Consider the following 19211-nt stretch of genomic DNA (forward strand, 5'->3'; position numbering starts at 1 on the left):
TCCCATTCCAAAGAGTCCAGCCCCAGTGGAGGCGGAAGGGTAGAGGCAGCATGCCCTACTCCATTAACTGAGACAGGTGGAACAATATGACCCTGAGTTTTTATTGGTTTTCTTGAAGTAACACTACTAAATACAAATCACACAGTATTTGTCTGGTAGCAATAGTGGGACAAAATATGGAAGGACAGTCTCGCTGTTAAAGCACAGGACGGTGAGTTAGAAGAGCTAAATTCATTTCCTGGCTCTGCCACTGATTCACCACATGACTTTAGGCAAGTAACCTCTTTGATCCTTGGTTTTTCCATCTGTAAAATGGGGTTAACACTTGCCTACCTCCCAGGTATGTTGTGAGGCTTAATATGTTAGTACGTGTAAAACACTTGAGATCCTTCAATGGCAGGTATAAATGCAAACTGTTCTTATTATAATACTTTGTATATATATAATAGGGGTTTCCAGGTTCATGTAAGAAAAAGGATTGTATTATTTTCCCCTATAGTGCTGTAATTAGCTTTTTTTTTAATTAAATAGCTCAATAAATGATCATTTCAATCTGTCATTCCAATTTCTCAGTGTGACTCATGTAGAAGTCTACTCTTTTTTTTTTTAAAACACGTGACAATATCTATTGGTAAAACATTTGATTTTAGAAATTCTATCAACAAATACTTTTTCTGAAAAGCAAGCAGAACATGGGACAGTCATTTTCCTCTGAAAAAATTTAAATCGGTCATTGTTTAAAAAACACAACACAACAACAACCAGGATCTTATCTCCTTTAATCAAGGAAAAATTATTAAATTATCTCCTTCAAGCAATGAAGGGTGATGAAAAATAAAAGATGTAGGGGAAAAAACTACATTAGACTTTGAAAAGATGAAAACCTTAAAAGGCACACTGAATAATAATCCGTCTCTTTAATTTTCATTTTTTTGGTAAGTGATTAAAGACGACAGGCTGACAATATTTTACACTCGTAAACGTCTGCTGACAATCTCAGATTGATTTCTGTACTGGAAGGTGTTGAAAAAATGGAAGGCCTGTATAATGTATTTCCATTATTCATAAGCAGATTGGGGTGCCTGCTTCTTCTGGTTTTTCCTGAACCTAAGGTAATAAGAACTATAGTCATATGTAAATCTTAAAGTGCTTTACAGAAGATGGGAAATATAATTAATGCCCGCTTTACAAATGAACATCCCATGAGGCCATCCGAATGAGCAAAAATTATTTTTAAAAACAAAAGACTGTGCCTTCCTGGGCAAAAATCTGTCTGGCTCTTCCATAGGAGAGAGAGGCCAAAACACAAGTGTTTTGTGTAGAATGCACAAGTGTTGTAGTCCCCCAAAACCTGTATAACTGACATTCTGCAGGTCTACTGCACATTGACCTGCAAAAAGGGTTCAGGGATCAAAGTTCCTTGATCCACTACGGCCACCGGGCATACAGAGAGGAGCTTAGTGGGTGGTCATGTTCAAGGAGCAGAATCTGCCAGTTCTGGTCAATAAATGGGGGAAATACTGCCTTTTTTGTTCTATATTTGTACAGCACCCAGCATAATGGGGTCCTGGTCCATGACTAGGGCCCCCACATGCTATGGTAATTTAAATAAATAATTGTAATAAAAAATGAGTTCTAAAAGCAACGAATGCTATAGGACAACGTGGACGTGATGAACCATTGCTCTGCATGCACTGTGGAAGGCAGAGAATCTGACGCAAGAATGGAAGAAGCACAGATAAATCCTGTTATCTCCAGAATTTTCAAGAGAGGAGCAGTCCTAGAGTGAAAATCTAGCCACACTAAAGTCCATGGCAAAACTCAGGTTGACTTCAGTGAGGTCAGGATTTCACCCCACATAGGTGAAGATGCAGAAAAAAAAATAGCAAAGCTCCATTTAGCTCCAGTGGAATTAACATTCCAGATGCTGGCTGAGTCTTTGCCACTGGTATATTTCTCCATGCCCATGTATGACATGGAATTATTTTATCACAGCTAGGAGTCTAGACTTTATAATACCCAGGCATCCTAGATATTTCAGAATATTTCTTGAGCAATTTTATTAGAAAATGAGTTGATTAAGGGGGTGACACACTGTGTATTTGCAGGTGGATAGTTTTTCCCCACACCTTGTCCAACACCTTTTGCTTTAAATTTTATAATTACTCTAGTGTTGATGAAAGAATGAACGAAAAGATTAATACTGCATTTAAAAATAACTCTGCTCACTGTCTAGAGCCAGAGATGGAGAATTATTCGCACAAATACACATTTATTTAAACCCTTTTCATTTCATTTAGCCTGTTCAGAATGGCAAAGCACAAGAATAAACCAGGTTAGTCATACACAATTTCTCATGTCATACCTCACCAAGTTTAGGGAATGTTTTGAAGCATCGGATCAGAAGTGCTGGCAACTGTAACAACATAGGAAACATACTCTATTTGCTACCCCTTGTCTCCTTCTGCAGTTGGCCTTTTAAGGAAACAGGACAGGCAATCAGCCTAGTTCCAGGTGGCAAGCTCACCCAGCCTATGGCAATGTAGATCCTAAGGAGAGAAGCCACTGGTTGACCAGTGCCATTCGCAGGCGAACCTGAGGGAGGACAAGTGTCTCTCTTGCAAGACCACAGGAATAGTTACTAAGGGTAGGTCTACACTACAAATTTACAATGGCGCAGCTACACCGCTGTAGCATGTCTGGTGAAGACGCTCTAAGCCAATCGGAGAGAGCTCTCCCATCAGCTTAACAACACCACCTCCACAAAGAGGCACTAGCACTGCCTACACAGGGGTTTAATGTCAGTATAACTACATTGCTCGGGGTGTGGATTTTTCACACCCTGAGCGACACAGTTATATCGAAGTAAGTATGTACTGTAGACCAAGCTGCATACACATAAGAATTTAAAATAGCCATTCTAATGCCAATCTTTCGCTGTGATTTCATGTAAATGAGAAGTGCGCTTTTAAATTTCACTATATAGATGACCCATTTTCTGCAGGAGCATCAAGTCATTTGACTGTAAGGCAAACACATTTTGCAAGTATTTAAGTGAGAATTAAACAACAATATGGAAATATTTCACTGGGATGCTATAATGACAGAGCTCTCTGTGATTACTCAATGCAGTCATCAAACCTACCGCAAACCACCAGAACTCCACTGAGGCCCATGCACTTTTGTTTAAAATGCACCAAGCAGTCTCCCTACACATGGAACACTTGTACTGGGATGTAAGAACAGAAAATAAAACACTGCCATCTCTGCTTTGCAGTTGCTCCTGAATTTAAAGGGAGCGTCTGCCAAACAGCCCTGTCTAGTCTGCCTGTAATATACAGAAAGGCAATAATTACCCGGGGCTACTTCACATAGCTCTCTGCAACTACAGCTACAAATTCCTGACTCACTTTGACAGGTATTAGAATATTTATAAAATTCAAGAACTCTCTAAACTTTTTTTGAGGTCTGTTTTTCTGCACAAAATGTCACTTCTTCCAGACTTCTGAATTTCTCTTGTGCTAAAAAAGAACTCACTCTCTCTTAATAGCAGAGTGCCCAAGCCCTCCAGCAGGAGTTTCAAACAGTAAATATTCAATTATTCAGTGAAACAAGACAATGGCATATTAAAAGCATTGCTCAAGACACATCTTCTTGATAAAGTTCCCACACATTGCTTACTTCTTAATTAAAGAACTTTTGGTTGCGTAAGTTTTGCACAGAATATACATAAAAGCTGTTGGACTTGGAAAGGCAGACTGGACCATTAGCTGTCAAAACTGCAATTTAATGGCGGCCTAGGCCTACATTTTCATAAATTTCAGACCCTTTAAAGGGGCCAATTTCTAAAAATGTGTTGGGACAGAGTGTACCTCTGGAACCTATCAAGTTGGGCACTTAAAAAGTTCAGAGACCGAAAAACACTAGTCACTTACGAAAATTTGAGCCATAATGCTTTGCTATCGGGACTCAAAGGGGTCAGAATTTGGGTCTCAAGGTCTTTCTCAGTACCCTGAACCGACAGAAGCTGGAGAATGTATGGATGAACTGTATGCATCACTTAAAAATGATGACCCTTGAGCCAATCAGCAGGCCACATAATGGTCTGTGGTACTAATGGATCCAAGAGCCTTGTCCCCTTACTGAGCAAACCCAGTGTGTCCCAACAGCCCACGGTGGGGCAGAGGGAGTATCTGAAACAGACCGATTTCCTTAAGTGTGATGACCAGGATCTTTTCCAATACACCAAGGGAGAGAACCAGGAACCTCCAGAGCTGAAAACATGAATTGTCTCTGCAGCTTGAGCTAGAAAACCAAGCCCTGGGTGTTGGGAGTTGTAACAAACTCACATCATCTGTGGCTCAAGTACGAAGGAGTATGGGTAACAAATGCTGACCAGTGAGTTACATAAATCAGGCATGTTCAAAAATGCAAGCAAGAAACATGAATGGTACAAATAAAACACACAAAAATCCTTTTGATTTTAATAACCTGTTAGCAGCACTAAAGAAAAGGTTATTTTGATGCTGTCCCCTTAAATAAGTATTTAAATTCAAATTATATTTTAATAAATGTAGTAGATAAAGGTTTGGTTTCCATTTTCTAAATAAAAGGTATTTGGGCTTCTCTGAACATCTCCATGAACATCAGAAGCATTGTAATAGAGAGACACTGCTCAGGAAAGTGAAGTCAATGTAAAGGGACATATGACTTACACACACACACACACACTTTTGCTGCATTGTTATAGCACAGTCAGTGCAGCATTTCTTCTACTTCAGAAGCAAGCTTAAGGCTCTATCTCTGACCATCTGAACATTTTGCCCCTTCCATAGAAAGAGAACCCTTTGAAGACAAAGACCTTTACATCCGTAAAATGATTGTTTAAATCTCCTACCATTTTTCACCTTTCCTTATTCGTGTCTTCAGGAAGTTCATTTATTCAGCTCCCATTTAGCTTATTCTAGGTTTACAGAGAATAGCTAAACGATGGCTTTGTGCCTTCCACTTTCATATGACTGCCATGATGTTTCACACAAAAAACAGTTAAGTAATAAATCATGCTATTTTTCAATGCCCAAATTTAATTGCAGTATTTTTATTGACATGCAATGTTATAATAAGCACATTAAAAACAGCTGAAAATGAAATGGAGGGTCTTCAGCTACTAGTATCAAGTACAAATTACAGAATTAGCAAATACAACAAGAATGCGTTGTCAATTACCCTTCATTACATATAGAAATGCAGGCTCTTGAGCAAGTAACAAACAGCTACAATGTGATTTTGGAGGACACATTAAGAATCAAAGATGGGTCGACCCTGACTGAACACTAAAGATCCTGTGGCACTTTTCCTATGAGTAGAGGCCCTTGCATAAAGTTTTCCCGCCCTTACTATCTCACTCTTCCTCAGCTGGTTACCCTCACTACACCTTTGCCTTGTCTTTTCTTCAGTTTGAAAGTCCACATCAGGCTCTGCCAATGCTGCATTTCAGTTTCCCCTACCTAAAAACATTTCAAAGGAGCAGAGTCCTAAAAGAAGATACTATTTTCAACCATACTGAAGTCACTTCTTTGTTGGACAGAGAAGTACCTTAACTTGGCATTCTGTCTTTTGGTGATCATATCTCTGCTACCTTCATGTTCAATTCACAGAGATTTTGTACTTGATAAAGAAAAGAAAAGAAAAGAAAAGAAAAGAAAAGAAAAGAAAAGAAAAGAAAAGAAAAGAAAAGAAAAGAAAAGAAAAGAAAAGAAAAGAAAAAAGAAAAAAAAAGAAAAAAGAAAAAAGAAAAAAAAAGAAAAAAGAAAAAAAAAGAAAAAAGAAAAGATTGCCATGTGCTTAATAATGCTAGTATCCCATTTAGACTCTGAAGTTCACCAAGATAGATGAAAGGTGACTTCTCACCTTTACTGGTGTTATTGTTTGGAAACACAAGAACATGCCACCATAAATCCAACTATTGAAAAAACAAAACACAATACATCCTTTTACATCACCTGATTTACACTACTAGAAACATTACAAACTACACTATTACAAATCATTTTCACTTAAAAAATAAACAATTCCCTCCATTAGCAATCTTCCAAGGTAACACAGTTAAACAACACTATCAGTTCAGAATATACACTATACACAATAAAGTGTTTCAAGATAACACCAACTCAACCTTGCCAAAAATCAGAAAACATCAATTTCTAAGGACTCTGCATGGCTGGCGTTACGAATTGCATGTTTAGTATAGAAGAGAAGGCATGTGTGTGGTGGAAATGGATGGTATAAATATGGACAAGGTGAAACCATAGTTGTAGTCTGCAAGGGACGGATGAGACCCAATTAGTGTCTTCCTCGCTTTTTACCGATGGTGTGGCTTCACCTGAGCAATTTTAACTGATTTTAATGAAGGTTTTGTTTAGTGGAATATATATATATATAATGGTGTAAAAAATTATATATGTTTCTCCAATTCAATTTTTTAAATGCAACTCATTTGACTTTGGAGCCTAAAAAGCAGACCAGTTTTACTTAGTCCATAGATTGTACTCAAATGTATAATATTCACTAGCACTTCTGCTACCCCTGTTTAGCCAAAGAACACACATATACTGTACCTGCATCTTCCAATGGAACATAAAGCAATTGGGTCTCCCACCACAGCTACCAGGGACTGTGCTCTTGTAATGGCAGTGTTGAGAAGTTTGTAATTGGACAGAAAACCATAATCCAAGTCCTCTGTTGAATCCTCCAGTAATTGTTCCTTCCTTTTGATCGGTGTTTGCTTGTGTTTGCACGTATGCCGTGTTCGCACTGTGCTGAGAAACAAAACTCTAAACTGCTTTCCTAAAGAAAGGAGAGATGAAAGTTTGAGATAATTTTAACCATTTTCAGATGTAATGCAACCAAATCACAACACTTGCTAGACAGATTTCAGAACTTGACATTTTATATGTAAGTAATTCTAGAGAGTCATTAGTTACTCTTCATGTAAAGAGCTTTGTGCAAGAATAATAAGAGTTTAACATTTTAAAATGCATTATGAAGAACACTTTTCATTGCAAGAGCAATTTGTCCTTTTAAAATCCTTGTTTTCCATGCCAGTTTTAAGCACTCCAGAACTTTCTGAAGTTCTGAACACCTCTGCACAGTTTCTGTTCAGCCAGTAATAGGTGCGGTACCAATTTACACTAAAGGCTACATCTGAAAAAAATAAGGCTGTTCCGCAGGAAAAAATGCACATCATTTCAGCCATTTCTCTTTCACAGCTTAGCAAATAAAAATGCCATAAAAGTCAAACAAATACAAATTTCTACCTATGTGAAATAGGCTGTTCTTTCCTGCTCAGCTATCTGAGTTTGCCAATTGCTACCCGGCAGACACTTGTCCGCTCTTTGTCTATTTAAAACACGATTCTGTAAAGCCACATGCCCCCGCAGAATCCTACTGTTGTCAATGGAACACCATGTGGGACTAGGAGTCCAAGAGCGTGGATTCCTTTGCAGGACTGGGTCCTTGGATTGCAAACACTCTGGGGCATTATGTTTCTTTATGGATCTTGTCTGTCTCCATAATTGTTTGCAAAGTGCCTAGCACATTGCTGGAGCTACATAAAGAAATAAAAAGTAAGGTCTTTTTTTGCCTCCATTAACACAAAAAGTCATATTCATTTTGAAAAATTTTATATTTCACAAACCACACATTGATTGCTTTGGGTATTCTAGGATGGAATAATATCCAATGAGCACGTGCACTAGTCAGATCCTGTCACACCAACATTAGTGACTGTATATTATATCCACTCTTTTTACTCAGAGTCAAGATTATTTTAACTGCTTCTCCTATATGTTATTCCTTTGTTTAACTTGCTGTTACTATCATACTCTAATTACAAAGTACAATCAAAGACATTCTGAGTGTGAAATCTGGGGATCACAATTAAAAAGCTTACTGTAAAAAGCCTCCTATATCACATGTTAAAAAATTACATAGATTGGTAAATTACATACAGAAATTAGGACTGCATTTCACAATCTTATCTTTGTTAGCAGATTCTTAAGACATGCAATCACTACTTACCCTGAACATTTAGCACTCTTTCTACACTGACATCAGATAATCTCTTTTTTCGAAGTTCTGCCCGAATTCGGAACACTTGATCAGCATATGGTGTTACAACCCCTATACTGCCATCATCCAATTTTCCCCAAGCTACCGGCCATTTTCTTCTCAATTCTTCAACACGTTCTACTATTTCAAATACCTTAAAAAGAAAATCATAAAACCTGAGTCAAAAATATTGTTAAGTGTTTATTTGCTTTTTAATCCAGTATCATTCCTTTATATAAAAACAGAAGTGGAATTTTAAAACTGTACAGGATTTTACAGGCAAAATATTATATAAAACCTTCTTAGTAAACACAAAAACCTGCTATTGTATTTCATAATAATGTTTCAAAACACTATAGCTTACAACAGTATCAATAATATTTGGGGTCATTACTCTGGAACACTGTAAAAAATTCCTATTAGGACAAATGTTTCCTATGAAAAAGTAATCTTTAAGGCCCTTATCCAGCAAAGCACTTAATCATATGCTTAACTATACCTACTAAAATACTTAAAGTTAGGCTCATGCTAAACTTTGGAGCATCAGGACCTAGGGTCATATCTATATCTAGATCTAGATACGTTAACAAAATACATGTATTTTATTTTATTTTTATTTTTACTTTCTGTTTGTATATTTCATGTAACATTTTGGAATCTAAAGAAAAAGGACACACACATAAGCAAGTATACTGAAAGCTTCTCTGTCACATAAGACTGCACCTGCCTCTGCTATCAATCAATTCAACTGAGGAAAGCATACTGTGTGTCACTTAGGAAGACTGATAGTAATGGAGAATCCAGTAAAGAACTTCAGTGGGTATATGAATAAACTGTAAATAAACCCTTTTCTCCTTCCATAGCAGGTGTGCATTTCTGAGAGTAGAAATACACTAGAAAACCCAGTCTATATTTGTTTTTCAGCCCCATGTGGCCTGCCGGCTCTATGCAGGTTACTAGACAGAAGCTCCATGGACCACTGATTGGGAATCACTGGGTTAGATATAAAGGCTGGCCAGTGCTCTTCACTTTGGGAAGTTTCAAGGAAATCTTTGTAACCTGGCCTTAACCAGAAGAAGCTACTTTATCATGAGGAGGAAGCAAGAGAATTTGAGATGTCTTTATTAATTATTACTAATCTGAGGCAACAAAACTGAATCTGAGGTTTATCTTGCTCCCTATAAAATAAGTGACAAAATTCTTACGGATTTCAAACTGAGCAGAATCAGACCCTAATAAAAGAGAAGTGTTTTCAGAGTTAAAATGGGAAATTTCAGTGGTCTGGGGATTACTCAAAATAAATTTAAAACGATGATAACGTTATCTGATGATAACGATTACTTATTATTTGCATTATGGCAGCTTGCTAGAGGCCCCAGAGACTGGAATTCCATTATGCTAGAGCTGTAGACACACATCCTGAGGCAGTCCTTGCCCACAGAACTCAGTCTACACAGCAAGACAGAAGGGTGGAAGGGCAAACAGAGGCACAGAGATTGGAAGTGACTTGACCATGGTCAAGTAAGATAAGTGGCAGAACCAGAAATAGAATCCAGACCTCCCAGCCCAGAGCCCTATCTACTAGACCATGCTGCCTCCTCAACGATTAGGAGCCAATTCTCTCCCCAAACACAATTTTAGTTCTAGAAATTTATAGGTTCTCTGATAACTCAAGCCAGGGAAATGTATGTAGTGAAAGCAGTACACTTGTAAAGCAGCTAAACAAATGTTTCCTGTGAAACGCTGTTTGAAGTTAACATTGCAAAACCCTTTCTCCAATCCCTATTTTTTTAAAAACATTCCAAGTTATTCTAAAGCAATTTTTAAATTTCTTTCTATTTTCAACTTCTGTTTTAATTTATTTATATCAGCATTTATAAAATATGTGCTCTGGGTATATTCAGATCTTTAAAAATATATCATCAGAAATTCATAACATGCTGTCAACAATTGGCAGCAAACAGACGATCCCCAAATTAATTACCAGCCACTACCGGCAAGAGAAGGAAAGGATGACTCTCATTCCTACTCCTTTTTTAGATTTGGTGCATCTTTCATGAACACCCTTACTCAGACAAAGGCCTGGGTAAAAAGGTGGGCTTTGAGAACTGACAATGAGAGCTAGTCAATCACTGGAAACTGTGCCTGATTCTTGGAGCCACTGGCCACCTACAATTCCAGGTGAATTGATGATAGATTCAGCACCTTTCAGGATCATGCCTAAAAACTGCTTTTAAAAAACAGTAAGCTTCTATCTTGATGACACAGAACAGACCTGTTCTCAGTTCCACCTCTCATCAAAATGATCTCCTGCTAGGAGGACACAGCAAAGACAACAACCCCCTACTGAGAGACACTGGGTGGAGATATTGACACAGTGACAAGTATTTCTAAAAAACATGGTAAAACCTTTTTTATATCTATATTCTCATTCAATAAACATTTACTTAGCTACCCAAGGTATAACTGATCAATGGACTTTTCCTATAGAGCCTCAAGCTCATTCTCTTAATGGCAACGTAACAGAATCTACAAGTATTCTAGATTCCCTTCACTGCCCACCCAGTTATCTTTAGAGGGGCTGTTAAAAATAATTCAGCCTGTTTCCAGTATTTACATTAATTAGCCTTCATATTAGTAGGCCAGGATTTTAACTGCCTGTGGAGAAATATTTTTTGAATGTTTATACTAATGTATGTGCCCATTGCAACTTATCATAAAATAAAAAATGCAGTCACTCTTACATGAAATTACAGAACAGAAATGACAAGAAAAGGACTTGCAAAATCAGGATCATCCTAGTGAGACATGTAGCATACAAACTAAAAACTACAGGCCAGATCCTAAGGTGCTGTAAGTTAGCAAAGCTCCATTAATATATTCCACACTAATTTACACCAGCTGAGGATATAATATTTTTCAATAAAAACACGTATTTTATGTTACTGTCCTGGTAATGAACAACTGCAACAGATTACCTAGAAAGGAGTAAATTCCCCATCAGTTGGAGTATTTAAATCAAGAATGGATGTCTTTCTAAACAAGATGCTCTAGTTCAACCACAAGATGCTGAGTTAAATACTGAAATCACTGGTAAGGTTCTATGGCTTCTGTTATGCCTTAAGCCTGACTAGATAAGGGAAATGGCCCTGTCTGTCCCAAACATCTCTGACCCAAACCATACTAATGAATTGATACACCGAGAAATGTTCATTTTATTGTTCTTTCACTTCCTTTTTTCACTTCATACATTTCAAACTTTTCTTGTAATACTGAACATTTCTCCACAAAATGTAAAATTTTCACATGAACTTTCGAGCATGTTTCCTACGCCACAGGCTGATAAGCACAAATTAGCTTCCATGCTAGTAGTGTGAGTAGTGAGCACAGAGTGTGAATCTCACAGATTACATGAGTGCAGTACAAATAGGTTTGTAGGATTTGTGCTCAGATAAGGTCAAAATATTGTAAATGAAACTTGTAACAGGTTCACAGAAAATCAGTTGTACATATTTGATAAATGCTTCATCCAAAAGGTGGATCTTTGGGACTAGGTTTCTATCACCTCTAGTAAATGTCACATTGTCATTTTGTGTATGAAAATGGAATGGTCATGAAGTTAATGCCTGAAACTGGGAGCCGGGCTGGGAGAGGACAGGTTAGGGGGTGGGTGCCAGGCACTTCACCATGTTTTACTCAATGAAGTTAAAGCATGGACATATTTCAGATTGGTTCTGGCTGAACAAAGACAGCGATTCAGAATCTCAGACTTGCTTGAACAGGAGTTGAAGGATAGCTGGACTGCTATTTAATTTGTCACATCCCTCATTCCTATCCCCATCCCATCCCATTTGTCAGCAACTGCTGCTTCACAACTCCAATGCTCCTTGGAGTCTTGGGCTCCAGTCCTGATGCTTCACACACACAGGCAGACTTGCTGTATCCATAAGGAGCTTCCCTGATGTAAGTGGGGCTCTGCCCACACACAGCAGTTTGCCCACATGCACAAAGTTACAGGATCAGGACAACAGAGCGTCCCAGCCATGGACAGCTCCAGGCTCACTCAGCTGAGCCAATCAAGCCAAATCTGATTATATTTAGCACTACATTGTTGGCCAAGTGAAGTGAGGTTTTATACCCAATTTGATGGCATTTCTCTGTCTGTCTGTCTGTTTAACGTAGCAGGACAACTTTTGAACACCACATCAGATCAGTTCCAAAATTTCAGGGATCTTTCTAGACATCAAAGGGCAGAAGCATTTGATGAAAACTAGAAAACAGAAGGGAGAAATGGGGGACACACAGAGCCCCTGGCATTTGGGCAGTAGCTTCTATCACCTCCATAAATTGTCTACAGATCAAAGAACAGATTGATGGCAGCCATCATCACCTTCTACCATAACAATAAATGCCCACCATCTCAGCTCTGGCCATCACTCCAATACAGAAATAAGAACGGTGGGGACAGGGGAAACTAGGAGGGCACACAGAGCCCCTGGCATGGGGAGAAGAATGGGAGACCTTGGCCTGAGGGGAAACAGAGCCACTGGCATGTGGCAGGGAGAGGAAATGGGGGGGGGGACAGAGAGCTCCTGGCATGGGGAGGGGGGTGTTACAGAGTCCCTGAAATAAAAGGAGATGGGAAGGTGGCACACAAGGAGCTTGTGGGGTGGAATGGAAGAATGCAAGGACTCTTCGTGTGTGCAGTGTGCTAGTGTGTGACTGTCCAGTAATCATATTCAAAGTTTGTACACTATTTGTCAACAGGTATCAAAGTTGTTTGTACTGTTATACCGTTACTTCTGAGCTTCTGGTTTGCTTGACAAATGGACGGACAAAAACATAAAGCAGATCCACCCAACCTAGTCAGCAAGTATAAAAGTTTCAACCATAGCCAGGAATAGTTTGTTTTAAATATTACAGATTTTAGGAGTGCAGTAAATATATATTGGTGGTATTTGTGCAGGGCTTGGATACAGACAGTGAAAATACTTTAAATGCAATTCTTCCAAGCTTCACAGTTCCTAAATTCTCTAATCATTTAAAAAGTCTATTCTGTTGCTAAAACACACTCGAATAGATTTACTAGAGCTGTAAAAATTATTCTAATCCCTTTGCAGGTTTATTCAACTACCAGGTAAAATTCTTCTGAAAACCCACTGCTTCTGAATATATGCTTAGAATTACAACCAATAATAAAAACTGGAAGTATATTTTTCAATTCTGAAACCCTTATGCTTTTCATAAATATAATATAAATACTTCTATAAGTGCATAAGCTTATATTTATGAAAAGCATAAGGGTTTCAGAATTGAAAAATATACTTCCAGTTTTTATTGTAACACTGAATGTGCTAATACAAATGTGGGGATTTTTTTTTAATTAGCAAAAGCTGACAGTAATAATGCTCCCGCATTGTTTGAGCCCTTCTTGTCAGTATTAAGTAGCTTTTGTCCTTTATTCTTGCCTGCAGACTACTAATGACTCAATTTTCATTCAGTGACTGAACTGCATGGCAGTGAAAATATTTTAAGATCTTTCACAACCTTTTTCATTTATGAAGAAGAGATACAGGTACATTAATGAGAGAAGTCAGTAGCCTTCGGTTTCTTTGTTCAGTGATGTGTCCTGAAGTCACTGGTGTTTAGTGTTCAGCTGCACTATCAGGAGCTTCCTATTTCAGCAGATCTCTTACTAACAAACAAATGCAGCACAACTATGTTAAAAATTGCCCATCACATGAAATGCATCATGGCTAATGGATAGTAGATGTATAATGCAACTATTATAGTGCTTGCTTTGTAATGAACAGTGTTGCTAAACTACAAATCAGCTTCAGTTATAATCCTCTGTCTTTACTTTCTCATAAATTTAAGACAATATTTCCGTTGGGGCTGAAATTTTCTATGTTTAGTTTCAGAAAATGGGTCATTTTGTTGTTAAAAGTTTAAGGAAAATATGTTCAACCATTTTTTAGTAGAAAGGAGCCGAAACAACAAAATTTGAATAGGGATTCAAAGTTTGTGGGTGTCAGGATTTGGGGTTTGGGTCAAGCCCAGGTAACACTACATATGGGAGAGGGGAATCCCACTGCTTTTACTAGCAGTAATATTTTAAAATACTCACTGAAAGAGGAAAGAGTTTTGAATCTGGGTGTGTGAATGACAGTTGTTCTGGAGAACAGCCATTGTAATATGTGAAAAAAACTATAGATAGAAAAATCACTTCTGAGCATGCTCATTTCGGACCTGATCCCAAAGTTTGTTTAGGTCCATGGGAATCTTTCCAAAGACTTCAATGGGCTTTCATCACACCCTTTGCTCTCTAGCTGAGAGGAAGAATGGCCCAAGCCTAGAACTTATGAGACTCAGGTTCAAGTCCCTGCTCTGTCACAGACTTCCTGCATGACCTTGGACAAGTCACTTAGCCTCTCTGTGCCTCAGTTCCTCAGGGGCAGAAATGGGGACAATAATATTTCCCTACGTCACAGGGTGTTGCGGAGTGCTTTCAGATCTACTGCTTGAAAATGCAATATAAAGTTAGGTATTATTATCATCTACTGAAACAGTTTGCATAAACCAGACTGACCATTTCATTCAAACACAAAACATCATCCTTTAAAAGGAATAAAACATTCTTAACATTAGGAACAGGAGGAAATCACAGGAGTGAAAAAAAGTGTGGATCGCACAACCAGAGACTGTAAACAATTCGGCAACTGTTTGAAAATTCCAAGCTTTATTTTAAATTGTAAAAAGAATTCCTATCTTTCAGTTGCTAAGATTCAGCCATCACAATGTCATAAAAACTATCGAGCAAATAATTCTGAGTAATGAACAAGCCTGCGTAAACTGTAAGCAGCTTGCAGCCAATTTGCAAAGAGAAAAAGAAGCTAAATCCATTGAAATAGTGATTACAAATTATGGCCATGATTCTGCAAGCTTTTCATGTGGGTGGAGCCCTGCGGAGTACCACTGACTGAAGTGGGGGCTTATGCAGGTGTAGAGGTGGTGCAGCTTGAAGGATCGTAGTCTATTTGCTTAGCTCTACATTCCATATTCAAGTTGTGCAGGATGCTACCTGTTCTTTTAAGGCTGAAATAATCTCTGCCATCTATCTATATCAAACACAAAAGCCAACAGAGACACAACGTGGGCGAGGTAATATCTTTTATTGGACCAACTTCTGTTTGGTGAGAGAGACAAGCTTTTGAACTCCTTCACCAAACAGAATTCAGTCCAATAAAAGATATTACTTACCCATCTTGTCTCTTGACTATCCTGGGACTAACATGACTATAACTACACTACATACATAACCCAATAGGAAGTTGTTCAAAAAACCTCTAAAAGTATGCAATTTGATAACAGATATTGTGACAGATAAAATGCTTAAGTGTACCAAGAACTCAGATTCTTGAGAAAGCAATGAAAGGTAAATCCAAAGAAGAGCTACCTCTGCATTGTTGTAGAAAGCTGTACTGTTTTTCTCCTGCACATCTTCTCCGCGTGCTGTGAAGAAAGTCAAAGGGTAGAAATCTTTGTGTGCTGGCTGCTTTCCACTTGCCATCAATTTGCCCTCATAGAAAAGGTCAGATGTGTAACTGCAATGAGGCAAAACACAGAATAAAATGTGGAATTTGCATTTGGTCCCATATCCCACTGAGAAATATGCCATCAAAGAAAATAATGTTTTATACTGAAACAAAAGCCCTAATTCTTACTCATTAATTCTAACTGATTTCTCTTATGTGATGGTTCCACATTACAGGCAATGCTGGTAGTGCCACCTAACGTCTGCCCAACACTTCCTATTATAAAACCCTGTTTTCAGTTGACAAACTCTAACCATTCGAACTGAAATTCTCTGTAGCAGACGTTTGCCTCAGACTGAGCTGCATCACAAATGGTTCAGCCATTTCAAAATATGTTGTTTTGCCCATATTAAAATTCTTACAACTATTTAAGTTAGAAGCTCTAGCCCCTGACTCAATGCCTTAGAGCAAGGACTTGAAATTGGGTAGCAATATCACTCTGGTGTAATACCAGCAGCACTTTTGCTGCTCCCATCCGAAATCTGGTCGAGTTCTGAGCCACTGAAAAACCTCCATGTGCACATACTCAGTAAAGAGTTGTTAGCAACTGGCAGCTAAATTTCTGAAGATTTTGTCTGCACTGAGCATGCTCCAGCTCAGGGCTGCAGGGACTGAGCAGGGCTTTCCCTGCAATTGCTGTTACAAGCCACTGTGCTGCTGGTCATTAGAAGTGAGAGCAATGCTCCCCTTGCTGACACCCAGGCAATGTGGAAGAGAAGGCAGCTGCTTGACCTAAAGAGAGAAGGGACAAGAACCAGACCGGGGGGTAGAGGGTAAGTGATTGGAACAAGGGTTGTGGGGAGACTGGGACCGGCTAGGCAAGAAGATTGAGGTAAAGAGCCAGGGGAGGAAGACTGGAGAAAGGAACCACCCCTACCTCTCCCACCCCACAAAATAGTATATGATCATGTAATTAAAGAGTGTGTCATAATGCACAAGGGGTAGAAATTATGGTAGTGATTTTAATTAATTAATTAATTCTGGCATTTCCTATCTTTCCAATGTTTGACTTTGCAAACTTAACGTTCTTTTAACATAGTTTTTTGGATGTTATATCTATATACAATGAATACACAACCTACCTTAATGCAGTGAGAATTTTATTCCTATCCACAATGCAATATTGTACACTACAAACACTTTTCAGATACATAGCAATTAAAAATGGAGTCACTCAACCAAGAAAGCAATGGGATTAATGGGAAAAGGCGTTTGTACAAAAAATCATATGCAAACTGGCCTCAAAACAAATTCTTACAAAAAGAAGCAAGACATTTCAAATAAGAAAGCTAGTGGGTGAAATTTGGTGTCATTTACAATGCTTTTCAGCATCAAGAACCACCATGATGAATCTTGGCTACAATTCTCCAGAGTGCTCCAGCTCCTTTGTGCCATTATGTCGGACCAAAGCAGCCCTAAAGTTGGTGGAGTTGGCCACTAGAGGAGCACCACCACCAGATGACATATACCCCTCCTCCTAGCTGCCAGTGAAGTGTGTTGTGGCCAGGCTGCCCCTCACTTTGGCTGATCTTCAACTGTCAGAAGAGGCCTTGGAGGCCACTGGCTGCCAGCACAAGATACACCAGCTTCCAGGTTGCTCTAATTTCTGCCTGGGACTAGGTCAGTGACCAGCAACCTCAAGATCAGGGGCACAACGGTAGCCAAAAGCCCCATTTGTTTGCCTTTTATGGATGTGTGCTGAGCTCTCATTGCCCACTCCAGAGAATCTGACCCTTTAGCAGGCATGAATAGCAATGTTCTTTGTCTTAGTGTATCAGACAAGGAAAAACACTGTAGGACAGAAATAGAAGTAACAGGGGAAAAGCACAGGGTAACCCTGCCGACTGCTGATTAAATCCAGCAAGAGATACTCCTGGGGGAATTCTGCAGGACTGTGTACCCGCAAAACCTCCCCACACAGAATTCCTGTGTTTCCCTGCAGAAAACCGAGGGGGCGACTATTGGCACAGGTGGGGGGGAGGGGTTTTCTCCCCTCCCCCCCAAACAGAGGTGAGGCATGCAGGGACACATGGGGTTACATTTCACTGCCCATCCTCATTTCCACAAGAGCAGAGCTGCCCAGCTGAAGGAGGCTGACTGACTCTAGGCTCTGCAGACTCGGCAGCTGAACACTGCCTCCTGGTCCTAGTGCCAGTTGAGTTCCCCTTCTGTGTGCTGGGAGCCTTCCTGTTTCCTGTGCAACAGAGAGTGCCAGCAGTGGGGCTGGGTAAGGGGGGGCAAAGGAAATGAGGGAAAGGGGCCAAAGGGGTGGTGGGAAGAAGCAGTGGGGAAGGAAGGGGGGGTGGAATAGGGTAGGGGGAGGGGAATGTGGAAGTGAAGGGAGGGGAATGGGGCATGGAACAATGGGGGAGGGGGATGAAATGTGGAAGAAAAGAGGATAGAGGAATCACAGGGGGAAGCAGGAGTCCCCTTGGCAGCAGCTGGGGCTACCCTGTTAAGCAGGCCCACTGAACCCTCACACTGATAAGCCCTAACCCCCTACACCTGGACCCTCCAGATGAACCCCCCACACCAAGACCCTCACCCCACTGAGCCCCAACCAGCTACACATGGCCCCCATCCCATTTAGCCCCACTCCCCCAGCACCCAGATCTACCCACTCAGACCCCCACACCCAGACCCCCTGCCGAGCACCATCTCCCAACACCCAGACCTCCCCTGCTGAGTCCCAACCACATTCTCCTGGATCACCTGCAGAGTCCCATTGCCCCGTACCCAGAACCCCTCGAGTCCCTGTGCATCCAGATCTCCCACTGAGCTGCCCCCACCTAGTTTGCCCCATCCAGATATGTCACACACCACACCTGGATTCCCCCCACACTAAGCCCCTCCACACTTGGGGCAGGAGGGGGGATCAGGGCTGAGGCAGGGGGATGGGGTGCGGGAGGGGGTGCAGGCTCCACGCAACACTTACCTCAAGCAGCTCCAGAAAGCAGCGGCATGTGCCCTCCAGCTCCTACACAGAGGCGCAGCCAGACGGCTCTGTGCACTGCCCTGTCAGCAGGCGCCACCCTCCCCATTGGTCGTGGTTCCCGGCCAATGGGCTGGGAGCCGCGGAGTCAGCGCTCAGGGAAGAAGTGGGGACAGAGGCAGTGTGCAGAGCTGCCTGGCCACGCCTCTGCCAGCAACAGCACGGATGGGGAGCCGCTTGCGGGGAACCACCCGCGAGTGGCCCCTCCACAGACCACAAAATTTTTACCATGGACATTTTGCCAACCCCTGAAGAAAACTAGCTGCATGGTCCATAACATAATATCAACTGCAATCTGACACGTCCCTTAGAGAACATGAAAACTGTCATTCTTGCAACCCTGTATCCCTCAGTTTACTCAAAGAACAGGTATAGGCTTTATGATTTATTAATCATTTGTATTATTATAGTGCTTAGGAGCCCCTAGTCATGGTCCAGGACCCCACTGTGCTAGGCATTATACAAACACACAACAAAAAAACATGCAAGCTTCCCAACTCTGCCCTACTCATAAG

General features: G+C 40.3%; 1 protein-coding gene across 6 annotated transcripts in view; it reads right to left on the minus strand.

The window, feature by feature from the left end:
- The window catches only part of HELZ (helicase with zinc finger), a 149517-nt gene that overhangs the window by 40628 nt on the left and 89678 nt on the right, over window positions 1-19211 (minus strand). For all 6 annotated transcript variants that reach the window (XM_073310830.1, XM_073310828.1, XM_073310832.1 and 3 more), the window contains 3 exons: window positions 15566-15713; window positions 8080-8263; window positions 6618-6846 (listed from right to left, as the gene is read on the minus strand). In XM_073310830.1, coding sequence (XP_073166931.1) covers window positions 6618-6846; window positions 8080-8263; window positions 15566-15713 — 561 coding nt within the window. The remainder of the gene's footprint in view (window positions 1-6617; window positions 6847-8079; window positions 8264-15565; window positions 15714-19211) is intronic.

Source organism: Lepidochelys kempii, chromosome 14, assembly GCF_965140265.1.
Source record: "Lepidochelys kempii isolate rLepKem1 chromosome 14, rLepKem1.hap2, whole genome shotgun sequence".
NCBI lineage: Eukaryota > Metazoa > Chordata > Testudines > Cheloniidae > Lepidochelys > Lepidochelys kempii.